This window comes from Aspergillus affinis, assembly GCF_023601865.1.
Source record: "Aspergillus affinis strain CMG 70 chromosome Unknown NODE_52_length_214890_cov_85_929348, whole genome shotgun sequence".
NCBI lineage: Eukaryota > Fungi > Ascomycota > Eurotiomycetes > Eurotiales > Aspergillaceae > Aspergillus > Aspergillus affinis.
Genome location: NW_026515833.1, coordinates 150,714 through 163,686, shown reverse-complemented (window position 1 = coordinate 163,686; position 12,973 = coordinate 150,714). Strand labels below are relative to the sequence as shown.

Here is a 12,973-nt window from a genome sequence, read left to right as displayed (position 1 = left end):
TATGGACAGGGACGGAGTACAAAGAGAAGGCTTGGCGCGCTCCATCACGTGGAGTCTGGAGCGGCGGGGATCACGCGTATCGCAGATGCTTTGATATTTGTCAAGTCTATTTCACCCACCTCATCATCTCACCACTTTATACGACAATTGATATTGCAATCTATTTATAACCGAACAGTCTAGGGCCCTTGAATTACCTCCTATACATCACCGCAGACCAAACAGCTCAGTCCCTACACTCAATTACTATTCGATCATCAAAAGACCCGTTGGTGCCGACCCCCCTCAATGTACGGCGAACTCGGAAATAAGTTGGTACGTCCCATCGCTCCCAATGGCTTTTCCTTCCTCATTATTCACATATCCCTGACTCCGCTCCTACTAGGTTCAACATGCCAAACGTACCCAATCGCTCGTTCACCTCCCGCCCTACCAGACCGAAATGGTCCGGGCCGTCGCCCGCGAAGTACGCGACCTAGATCGCGACGTTGCTCGTCTTCTCGCGCCCTTCGAAGGAAGCTTCAACCCCTCCTCTCAGCCGGACATTGCATGCGCCCTACTCGTCGACCACCTCTGCACGCGCCGCAACAAGCGATGTCTCCTGGCCTACCACCGCGTGCGGACCGAGAAACTCGAAGAATTGTGCTGGACCGGCATCGACGTGCTAGAACAGCAGCAGCCGGCTGAGGATGGGCAGGGAGCGTCGTCGGGGCCCATGAGTACGCAGGCAGGGAATCATAGCTCTTTAAGCCCCGAAGAGGAGGAGTATTTCCGGCAATATAGTGATATGCTGGCTGCGTATAAGGGACAGTGGACGGAGATCGATCTGACGGGGAGCTTGGAACCTCCGAAGGATCTGTTCATTGATGTGAGAGTGTTGAAAGATGCTGGGGAGATTCAGACGGAATATGGGTATGTCGTCCCCTCGTTGTCATTCTCTTTTCTTATACCCAGTCCGCTGCTTTTTGGCTGGCTTGATTCATTCCAACGTGGTACTTGAGAGCTAACGATTGACCAGGGTTATCAATCTGACGAAAAACAGTCAATTGTACGTACGGCAGGGCGATGTGGAAAGATTAATTGCACAGGGATTTTTGGAGCGATTAAGTTGACCGGTTCTTCCGGATTGGTTTAATGATGATTTCTTTTAGTTTTGTGATACCCAATCTGTTTGTATATAAATTCCGATAGACCCGATGGAAAGACCATCCTAAAAGATGTATCCTGGTAGAATGGTCGACATCAGGATTTACTTTGACTAAGAAATACGACACATAGCTGCATGATCGGCGCTGCATCCAGAAACAGCCTAAGGCCTGCATTAGCTTCCCATATCAGACGCGGCATAAGCAAGCAAATATCCGGCGATTACCTTGTTGGTCCGTGATATGAGGCTATTGAGACTGACAAGACAGACTCCACTCGATCGGAAATACGATAGCACCGAGTTTTTTTTTTTTTTCATGATGGGCCATGATCCATCAACAACTGATAGCACATCGTATAAATCAAACCCACTCGCTCTCTTTCGCCCCATAATAGTACTAGTCCGTACTCCGTTCTGTAGGATGGCAGGCTAGACCAGGCGACTAAGGCAGCCCCCGGGTGGAGCGGTGATAAACCCGTGATAAGACTTTTTTTAGTCACCCGTCGATAACAGTTCCTTGCTTTAGCTTAGCTTAGCTTTCTCGCCCACCTCGTCCTTTTCTCTCTCACTCCAACAGCCTCTTCATCCTCATCGATATCCTTTTTTTTCTAGCTTTATTCATTGTCGTTCTTCCCGCACAATGTCCCCTTAGCATAGCGATGCCAATTGCCCCTGGTTTTCTGCCTGACACTTGCGTCATCTGCCATCTTTCTTCTCCGCACCCAACCATTGTTATCAAGAAGTTTAAGCCACCAGGTCAAGTTCCTTGCGGGGTCGGCGTTGCGTGATTGCACGCTCATATTATCCAAAGTCCCGGGAGTTGACCTGTCCGGCGTTCTCCACGATGGGTGTCTTCCGATCGCGAGGTCGCAGTGATTCATGCGCCTCTCGACTGTCTCCACGCCGCTCCTCTCCCCCAAACAGCGTGGATCGAGACTCGATTGACGTTCCCGTTGAACAGGCAAACGGTGGCAGTCCTCCTCGAACTCTGGGGATTGAAGCCTCGGGGTCTGGTGGAGGCAGTTACAGGACTCCGACCCGCTCCTTTTATCACCGGTCCTTCAACCACACCCAAGGTGCGATGCGATACATGGAAGCTCGGATCTGAGCAAAGACGTAGTAAGAATGCTAACCAGCTGACTTAGACCCTGCTCATTATTCATCCCATGGCCTCCGAGAGCAAACGGCCGAACTGGCATCCTTTGCGTTGTCGCTTAATGGAAGCTCCTTACCACAGGAACGAAGCACGCTTCCCCCGTCTCTGGACATTTTTCACCAGGCCTCTCAACCTAACGCTTCTTCTTCATCGCCAGCTGATACTGTAGTTCCTGAAATGTCCGCTCCTCTTGACATCACGTCGCTCCCTGGCCCTGCTACGGGATCCTCGGTGTTGACCGAGATGATTCGGAGTCCTTCCGACTACCCTGAAAGTGGCCTAGGCCACAGGGACAGCGGCACATCAGGGAGCGGCGTTAGGGAGAATGAAGCAATTCCAGCTTTCACAACCGACGCGCATGAGGCCCCCGTCAGCGAACGAACTTCTTTACTTCCCAGATCCTCGCAGTCAAAGAACAGTCGTAACTACGGAATTGCAGAAGACGTTGAGAGACAGGGTGTGACACTTGATCAGAGATCTAGTGCATTTCATAAGACCCTTTCGAAAGCTGCTTTTACTTTTCGATCAGTGAGTAATCCGAAGTCATGGGATAGGCGGACCGTGTGGCAGAGGGGAATCGTTGAACCAGTTAGTCTTCTTCCGTCCGTGTTCCTCGGACTCTTGCTCAACATCCTCGATGCTCTCTCGTACGGAATGATCTTGTTTCCCTTGGGGGAGCCGATATTCTCCGAGCTGGGATCGGATGGCATCTCCATGTTTTACGTCAGTACCATCATCTCTCAATTGGTCTTCTCTTGCGGAGGGTCTATATTTCGGGGAGGTATAGGCAGTGAGATGATAGAAGTCGTCCCCTTCTTTCATCAGATGGCTTTCACTATTCTAGCCCGCGTTGGTCAGGATAACCCAAAGTCTGTTCTGGCGACCTGCATCTTGGCCTTCTCTGTCAGTTCGATTCTGACAGGGTTGGTGTTTTTCTTGATGGGAACGTGTGGGTTGGGCTCTCTGATTGGATTCTTCCCCAGGCACATCCTGATCGGCTGTATCGGTGGTGTGGGCTTCTTCCTCATGCAGACCGGCGTGGAGGTGTCGGCTCGACTACCAGGAACTCTTGAGTATACGCTTCCTACGTTGCAGAAACTCTTCCAGCTGGATACTGTATTTCTTTGGATTGTACCCGTTTTGCTTGCAGTTGGCCTTCTTGTTTTGAAGCGCTTTGTGCGTTCGAATTTCTTGGTGGGTGGTTATTTCATTGGCGTAGCTATCATCTTCTACATTGTCAAGTTGAGCGCGCGGGTGTCCATGGACGCCTTGCGCCATAGTGGCTGGGTATTTGAGGCTCCGTCATCATCGAACCCCTGGTGGCATTTCTATACACTTTATGGTGAGTCGTCCTCCGGCTATTTGGAGCTATACAAGCTGACACATGCAGATTTCGGTGCTGTGGATTGGACTGCGTTTGTGGATACTATTCCCGCTATGTTTGCCCTCACCTTCTTTGGGGTTCTTCATGTCCCTATCAATGTTCCGGCCCTTGGAATATCCACAGGCGAGGATAACCTGAACGTGGACCGTGAGCTCATGGCCCATGGAGTGACCAATGCCTTGTCGGGGTTTGCAGGCAGCATTCAGGTAGGCTTCGCGGTTGATTCGAGCGGCATGTGACTACGCATTCGCTAATGAGTTCCTAGAATTACCTTGTATATACCAACAGTCTGATGTTCATTGATAGTGGAGGTAACAATCGTCTGGCGGGAATCATGCTTGCGGCTGCCACCGGGGGCATCCTTCTCGTCGGTCCCGTAATCGTCGGGTTCATCCCGGTGATGGTCGTGGGAGCTCTCATATTCATGCTGGGCATCGAGCTGATGCAGGAGGCTCTGGTTGACACTTGGGGCAAGTTGCATCGCCACGAATACGTGACGGTAAGTTGAAATTATCATTCTCTCGTAGGACTTGCTTACTAACTTGAGGAGGTTGTTATCATTGTTGTAACAATGGGCGCTTGGGATTTCGTCGTTGGCATCTTTATCGGTATCATCCTGGCATGCATGAGCTTTGTGGTCCAAACATCGCGCAAGTCGGCCATCCGGGCCACGTTCTCCGGCAAGATTACAGGCTCCACGGTCCGAAGGCCTCCTATCCAACAGCGATTCCTGAGAGAGGCAGGCCAGCAAACTCTAATCACCAAACTCGGCGGCTACCTATTCTTTGGGACGATCGTCAATGTTGAGAATACCATGCGCGGCCTTATCGAAGAGGAGTCATTCAACCGACGCCCGATTCGGTTCCTGATCCTTGATTTCACTCGAGTGTACGGCATGGATTTCTCGGCAGCCGAGGCCTTTACACGCATCAATCGGGTGCTTCGGAAACGAAACGTGCAGATAATCATTTCAGGGCTGGACGTACAAGGCGACGTGGGCCGCAGCCTTCAAAATGTTGAGCTCTTTGTGCCTGAGAACGGCGTGGAAATTTTTGAGGATCTCAACTCGGCCCTCGAGTTCTGCGAGAATGACTACCTCAAAGTATTCTATAGCCACCGCGAAGCTCTACTAAAGAAGAAAGCGTCGCCGACCTTCTTGGAGGTCCCTGCGCCACCTTCTGCCCACCAGATGCACGACGCTATCGTGGGCTCACCCCGTCACCGGTACCTGCAGCAGGCTGCTACCACGACCCTGCGTGAAGACGAGACGGCCGTGATGGTCCCAGCGGCATGGTCGGCGATGCGTCAACCTCTCCCTCTCCTCCTGCAGACATTCCAGGGGCTGAGCCTGCGAAACGAGGACTTCTGGTTCTCGGCATGCACGTACTTCGCTCGCGAAAACTACAACGCGGGCACCATCCTGTTTGAAGAAGGCGATGTCCCCCAGGCATTCTATCTCCTGGAGTCGGGCATGCTACGCGCGGAGTATGAATTGCCACAGGGACGGTATTTCGAGCTCATCGTGGCGGGACGGCCATGTGGCGAGCTGCCGTTCTTCAGCGAGACGCGACGGACGGCGACGGTCAAGGCAGAGCAAGACTGCGTGGCTTGGTGTCTGAGTGCAGAGAAGTGGCAGGCCCTGCGGGAGGCCGAGCCGGAGGTTGCGCGGGAGCTCTTGACGGTCAGCTTGAAGTTGACCACGGAACGGATGGACAGCATTACCTCGTGAGTGTTTAATGGGATCCTCTGATCGACTAGACGCGGCGCTAACTTTATCTACCAGTTATGTTCTTACGACGGCAGCGTGAACGACTTGCATGGCGAATCGTTGATTGGAATTGGAATGTGTCTTTTGGGGTTCTTCATTGCATAATAATTCATTTGGTTTGATTTGGCGGCTGTTTGAGCGTTTAGTTGTGTGTATGTGTGTATGTACCTGCTATTATTACGTGGGAATGAGGTCGTGGGCTATCAGCATGACGTGATTATATAGTCAATTGGGTGAGTACTGAGCCGTGCAAAACGAAGTACGAAGCGCGGGAAGGAAAAAGGCCGAGCCGCAGTCATGAGACTTCCTGCAAGATGATGCCATTTCTGCGCACATGATCGGAGAGATGTGTCAGGTGGTCGCGTGCGGGGAGAGAGGATGGGATTGATCAATTTACGGAGAAGAGCGACATAATATGATATGATATACTCCGTAGTATGATATCTGATAGGGAGCCGAATCTCGTCCTTTTTTGTACAGAACATGATGGGCCGTTGAGATCCACATCGTGGATGCATGGCTGCAGGTGTCAGCGGGAAAGGCAAGAAAAAGAAAAAAACCAAAAAAAAAAACCAAAAAAAAACCGAATGTTGTATCGGTAATTCAATCTGAACCTGCCCTTCTGTCGAGTGTCGAGTCCTTACGGTACCTGGTCTTTTTTCTTCAGACCGTCGTAGCTACCCGTGGACGTAGAGTAGTCGTACGGTTACCGGGCCCGGGTATATCCTATTTCTCCCGGGATGCTACAGACCATCCGTTCATGACTTCATCTACCCTACCGAGTCCCGACACTCGCTTAGCGCCGGAGCAACCATTACTCAGTACGCCAGCATGGCGCCATCCGATCTGGACTGGATATCACGAAGGAACCGAGATACTTCAACTAACTGACCGCCGGAATATCTACGGCAGACGTCCAGCGTCTAATCCGTCATCACTCATGAATGGAAGTAAAATCGGCGCATCGTCCTCCGAAACAAGACTCAACAAACCAGTAACAGAGAACGGATGAAACCGCCCGCGCGCATCCCAATAAGATGAAATCCCCAAGACAGAGGCCAGACGAGCCGACACGGGCCAAGACCAGCGATCATCAGATGGGCGGGATCGACGGTGGTCTGATTGGCCAGGACCGGGCATCGAGTCGGGTGGTCTCGAAACGGTCCATGAGAAAAGGGGGAGTGGAGCCGTTATGCTTGCTTTCTTTAGACTGGGTGACTAGTCGTTTAGTCTACCGGGAATACATACTGACTATATGTATACCCTTACGTAGTATGTACTGTAGATGAAGAGGTCTACTGTATTAGGTTCTCGTGCTTACTTCCGCCCCCTCCATTTGACTAACTAGCTATCTGGTATAGCTAACTAGAGTATCTACCTACCTGATTCATTCGCAAGGCTGCGACGCCCCCAGTCAGTCGAGGACACCGTGTACTCCGGTAGGTAAGTACCTAGGAGATAGGGCTGCCGCACAATAGCGCAGTCCAAGTGGGGCTCTCCCCTGCAAGCATCCACCACGGCGCTAATGACCTGCTATGCTAGATTACTAGTGGTCTAGTCCGTTAGCTAGCTATCGAGTAAGGTAGTCTAACCCTTAGACTATCTTTTTTTTTTTTTTTTCTCTTGCCCCTTGGGCTTGGATTCATCCATTCTTTAGGTTCTGTTGTGAGTTGCGGCCTGGTCTGGGAGTTGTTCTCGTTTGCCAATTAAAATGATGGCTACGTAACCGAACTCAAGGGCATCGTACTCGTAACGCTTTGATTTTTTTTTTCTTCTATTTTACCTTAGCCAAATAATACTCAACCAAAGAAAGTAGGAGGGACAAGAAAAGCAAGACAAGAAGTATCTTGATCCTGAATCCTTCAAAACAAGAACCGCCGTGAGGATGAAACAAGATAGGTAACTAGGTACTCCGTAGAGAGGTAGGTTAGAACGAGATTACCCCGATCCAAGACATACAGACAAAAAAACTAGAATCTTCCATTCCATCTCAAATTCTCAAACAGTCAACCTACTCCGTACTCCGTTGGAAAGTTAAAACGAGGAACGATGCCACGAACCTCTGACCTCATGGGCGGCAACCAATTTTGAGCACGTTGAGTGTATGTACTGTACTCCGTAGAATATTACATGGCTATAGATAAGGTACTGTGTGTAATAGAACAATGGGATTCCCTGTACGGTTGCTCATTGATATCCAGTATTGACCCCTCCATGTACAAAAGAGACAGGAATGAATCCAGAAGCTCTTGAAAAGGTTAGAAAGAAAAAAAGGAGAAAAATTTTTTTTTTTGAAAAATGAATGACATCTTCCCTGATGGAGGGGCACGCCCCGAGCTGGTTGGTCCCGGCGCCCGAGTCACGGGGCCTATCGTGCGTTAGGCCCGTCCACGCGACTGCGCCAAGGGCAAAATGGGTTTTCTGCACATCTTTTCACCTTCAAGTCAAGTCTGGTTTTTTTCCGCTGGGTAAGGTTTGGGGAAGAATGGATGGACAGACATGGGGCTGTCAGGATATTCGGATATGATTCCTGTTGTTGATATTTGGTTACCTTAGGTATCTGCCAATTAATTACTGTACTCTGTGCTACGTGGGATTTTCTCGAGTATTTCTGGTTTGTTTTTGTTTTTATTTTTTTTGTTTTTTCGTTGAAGTTTTATTGAGGACCTAGTAGAACACGGGAATTTTAGTGAAGTTACTTACTGGGGAGGGAAGGGGGGCGAGAATCGAGATCATTGGGTGGAGCCAGGGTCAGGGTTGGTTGGGCGGTGATTTCACTTTTTTTCTTCGTCCCCTTTCTTTCTATCGGAGGATACACTACAGTGTATACAAAGGACATCCACAACTATAAGATCGATCGATATGATCTATTACTATCTATCCAAAGCAACGCTATTTGTTTCTATTAAGTGAGGATCTTGACTGGATATGAATCCATAGTTCATATTCCATGGTCATGTAGAATAGGAGAAAGACGACATACAAAGCTATGACTCAACCACGCGTTTTCGAAATCTTCTGGTTCACTTCCTTACCCACCGGGATGATCTGAAAAGGGGACCACGGTTCCAACCCGAATGGGTGGCTGGATGTCCCACCGCCGCGGTGAGCTCAGCAGGTCCAGGTGACAGGATCCGTCCTGTTTTTGTTTTGTTTTGTCTTGTCTTGTCCGGTCCTGTCCTACCACCGTTTCATTGCCATCACTCGATTTACTCCGTCCCCTGCAAAGCAGATCGGAAATGCTGACTCTTAGTTCGCCTTTCATATGCATCAATCTATCACAGACAATATTGAATATACTCCCAGGTGTCAGGCTGAAATTTTAATGATCATCAAACTCGGAGCTGAAATTTTTCAGGAGGGGAGGGGGGAAGGAGGGGGGCTAGAGCCGTTAGTTAGCTAATCTGCACGACCGGTAATCTTAGCAGGAGCAGGAGAACTGCTCTTAGCTGTCATAGTTGGTCTCCCGACTCCTTTTTGATTTTTTGATAAAGGGGGGAAAGTTCCTTTTTCTTGTTGGTGTTGAATTTTCTGCTGGGTTTTTAATTTATTTATCTTTTTAGTTTAATTTAGTGCAAATTTCTTTTCGTGTTCTAAACCCGCCCAGGTTAATTGACCAGCAAAAGGGAAAATTCTGCACAATAATGGGCGGTTTCAAGTTCGCGTCGAAGGGTTGATGCCATTTGTTGAGGCATGTTGATTGAGAGGCAGTCAAGGGGGCGTAACCCTGACTATACGGAGGGCGCCTACGGTGTATACCGTACTCTGTACAAATTACAGACTGCAGGAGTGCAGAGCACCTGATACCAACGGATGGGGCCACCCCTTATTCTACGGAGTAAAAACTAAAAGTAAAAAAGGTACCTTGGGTGGTTCCCAGTACCGTAACGGGAGCAAGAACGGACCCACCCCTCTTTCTGTCTAGGCTGGCCGCCCTGCAGCTCCTTTCCTTTCTGGGCACCGCTGCTGTCCACACCCTTGTCTTTGCGTCCGGTTTATTCTGGTTTTTTTGGGGGGGGAGGGGAGGAGGGTTATGCGATTTTCGTTACTGTTTTCCCTCCTTTCGCCCCTTCTCCTTGGGTATTTTCTTTTTCCCTTTTCCCTCTTTTCTTCTCTTCTTTTTCTTCTTCTTCCTTCCTTCTCTCTCTTCTCTCTCTCCATTCCATTCCATACCACGACTTTGGTTCGTTTCTTTTTTTCCCTTCTCACTCCCTCCAACCCTTTTTACCTTTCGTTGTGATACCCGAGCTCTTCTAGCCCTTCGTGCTTAGAAAGCTCTTGTTTGTTGAGATACCCCCCTTTCAGAGATACCCAGCTCGACCTTGACGCCTATTTACGAAGCTTCGCCAGCTTCCCTATTACCATCTATTTTAATCAACCCAATACTATAATAACTACCTAATCACCATGTCTGACGTTCAGAAGCCTGTTGAGGAGACGCCTGTCGCCGCTCCTGCTGCTGCTCCTGCCACTGAGGCGCCCGCTGCCACCGAGGCTCCCGCGACGGAGGCTCCTGCTGCTGAGGCCCCCCAGGAGGCTGCCGCCGAGAACACCGAGGCTGCCCCCGTCGCTGCCGCCGCTGAGGACAAGAAGGAGGATGCCGCCACTGAGCAGCCCAAGGAGGAGGCTAAGAAGGAGGAGGTGACCCCCGCCTCCGAGGGTGTGCTCGGCCACAAGGCCCCTGGTCTCGTCAAGTAAGCGCATTCAAGATGATGGATATAGCGCGAAGGTCTAGGTTACTGACGGATTTTGTTTTTTACTAGGAGCCTGCGCTTCTCCAAGCGTTTCTTCTACTTCAGCGAGGAGGCTGTCGAGGCCAAGAACCTGTCCGTCTTCCACCAGAACGAGAAGCCCGCCGTTGCCAACCCCATCGCCGCCTGGGCCAGCCAGACCGGCAAGGGTCTGCTCTTCTACACCAAGCGCGCCGAGGACAAGGCTATCCCCGCTGGTATCTTCAACTTGGTGAGTTATTCTGTCGCGCGCAAAAGGTGATGGGAGAAGGGGCTAATAGTTGATAGGCCGATGTCACCGATGTCACCAAGGAAGGTAGCAACGAGTTCTTGTTCAAAGTCAACGGACACAAGCACACTTTCCAGGCCTCGAGCGCTGCTGAGCGTGACAGCTGGATCGCCGCCCTTGAGGCTAAGACCGCTGAGGCTAAGGCCGAGAAGGAGACTGTCACCGCTAGCGAGGGCTACAAGGCCGAGCTTGAGAAGCTGAGTAAGTTTGACATATCAGGGGGTGCACGAAGCGAATGAATGCTAATAAATACCACAGCCAACCCTGGCGCCGCCGCCGCCGCCGCCGCCGCCAAGCCTGCCGACAAGCCCGCTGAGGCCAAGGAGGAGGCGAAGAAGGAGGAAGCTGCCCCCGTTGAGGAGCCCAATGACAAGGCCACCGCCAAGAGCCGCTCTCAGTCTCGCAAGAGGACTAGCCTGTTCGGAACCCTCCTCGGAAAGAAGGAGGAGGGCGAGGAGAAGAAGGAAGAAAAGAAGGAGGAGAAGGCCGAGGAGGCCAAGCCCGCCGAGGCCTCCACCGAGGCTCCCGCTGAGGCTGCTGCTCCCGCTGCCGAATCTTCTGAGGCCGCTCCTGCTACTGAGGCTCCTGCCGCCACCCCCGCTGAGGCTGACGACAAGAAGGAGGATAAGGAAGAGAAGAAGGAAGAGAAGGAGGAGAAGAGTGAGGAAAAGAAGGCCGAGAAGTCCAAGCGTACCTCTCGCTTCGGCAACTTCTTCCAGAAGGTCACCAGCCCCTCTCACGAGAAGTCTGAGAAGGAGGCCGCCTCTCCCGCCGAGACTCCTGCTGTCGCCAGCACTGCTCCTCAACTTGACAACCCCGTCGAGGATGCTGCTGTGAAGCCCATCGAGCCCGAGAGCGTCACTGCCCCTACCGAGGGCGAGGCCGCTAAGGAGGCCACCCCCGCTCAGTCCCCTGCCGCGGAGACCCCCAAGGACAAGCGCCGCACCTCTTTCTTCGGTAACTTCGGTAAGAAGAAGGGTGACTCCGACAATGAGGGCACCGATGGCGAGGCCAAGCCCAAGGGCAACAAGCTCGGAGGTCTCTTCCGCAAGCCCAGCAAGGCCGTGAAGTCTGAGGCCCCCAAGGAGGCCGAGACTGAGGCCAAGCCCGAGGCTGCCCCCAAGCAGGAGACCGTTGAGGAATCTCCCGCCGAGGAGAGCGCCCAGCCCGCTGAGACCCCTGCCACCGAGGAGAACAAGCCCGTCAACGTTTCTTCCACCGCCGCCCCCGTCCAGGCTGCTGCTTGAAATCCCACCGAGCGGATTGTTGAGTATGAGCGATGGTGGGCTTAATACTTTCATATCACCATCCTCTACTTAGATCGTCACTTGACTGACGATTGGAAACTGAAACGAAAACCCAAAAAAAAAAAAAAAAAGGATCATGCTTTGTACCTGTTGATCTGTTTTGTTTTGTCCTGTCGCTTCTTTGGTATCCTTGTAAGAGGTCTGCCGGAGAGTGTCACTGATACCCTATGTTGCTTTGGCGGTCATTTTCCGGCCTGGTGTCTCGGCATCAGACCGAATTTCATTCCTTTTATGATATCCGTTCGCGCAAGAGAGGCCTGGGTCGGTCTTGCGTGTTCATGCTGTGCGCCGTCCAAACTAGATTGATACCACTTGTTTTTTGTTCTGATTTATACTGAGCTTATGTTTTTGTTTCGCCGTTTGATGCTGCTTTTGTCTTCTGCTTTTTTGATACCCTGCTGTGGGAGGAAGGGTGATGGGGTATGGGACCCTGGTACTTCATGTTGGATCCTCCCACCACTCGGATTGACCGAACTATCGACTTCGGTGCGGTATGCTTGCGTGGTCTTGGTGTGTCTAGCATGCCGATGGTACCATAGTTTCATACCTTTTTTTCTAGCATCATAGGTAATAATTAATAGATTTGATTCTTCACACGCATTGATGTTCTACAGTAAACCCTGGTGGGTGGTATTGATGCGATTGGATCTGCATCTCTCCACTCCGACCCATGTGGATGCGGTGTGGATGGATGTCAATGGATTATGGCATGCATCTGCCATATGGGTATGGAGTATGTCTAGTCATTGACACGCACACCGCTAGGTGTACCTTATTCTTAGTCCGAGATTTCCGTTCCTGAACTGGTTCTAATTTTTACCATAACTTACGGACTAGTTCATTAAGCGTGCTACGTGCAGTCAACCTATTCAACCTCCGACTGTAAAGAAAAAGTCACTTGCGACCGTCACAAAACCGTGAGTAGGAACTATTTAATACTATCATCTATTTATTCAATTGTCAAGCAATAGACAAACTTTACTGAAATATATCGTTTGCGATCGGGCTGATGCACCCCAGGGCCGGTCAACCGCCTTCGCATAGGCAGCGTTTTAAGACATACTGCAACGTTGGTCAAATCAATCAAGTGACCGATGAAAATGCTTCATATTGATAAGACCGATCAATCGTTCAATCCTTAGTATTAATCAAGGTCCCTGTTCATTCATTTAATTATTTTTGACGACTGCGG

The 12,973-nt window shown here is 50.8% G+C and overlaps 2 protein-coding genes across 2 annotated transcripts; both read left to right on the top strand.

Moving 5' to 3' along the window:
- Positions 1-288: 288 nt before the first annotated feature.
- Positions 289-5,495, top strand: KD926_008269 (sulfate/bicarbonate/oxalate exchanger SAT-1; the record flags this gene model as incomplete). The annotated part of the gene is made up of 9 exons (XM_053100976.1): positions 289-315; positions 386-912; positions 1,019-1,052; positions 1,959-2,223; positions 2,293-3,645; positions 3,694-3,893; positions 3,953-4,186; positions 4,238-5,412; positions 5,471-5,495. The coding sequence occupies 9 exons, from the start codon at positions 289-291 to the stop codon at positions 5,493-5,495; spliced, it is 3,840 nt and encodes a 1,279-aa protein (XP_052955427.1).
- A 4,367-nt stretch (positions 5,496-9,862) lies between these two features.
- On the top strand, positions 9,863-11,721 carry KD926_008268 (uncharacterized protein; the record flags this gene model as incomplete). Its single annotated transcript, XM_053100975.1, has 4 exons — positions 9,863-10,149; positions 10,219-10,417; positions 10,474-10,675; positions 10,733-11,721. The coding sequence occupies 4 exons, from the start codon at positions 9,863-9,865 to the stop codon at positions 11,719-11,721; spliced, it is 1,677 nt and encodes a 558-aa protein (XP_052955426.1).
- Positions 11,722-12,973: the final 1,252 nt, after the last annotated feature.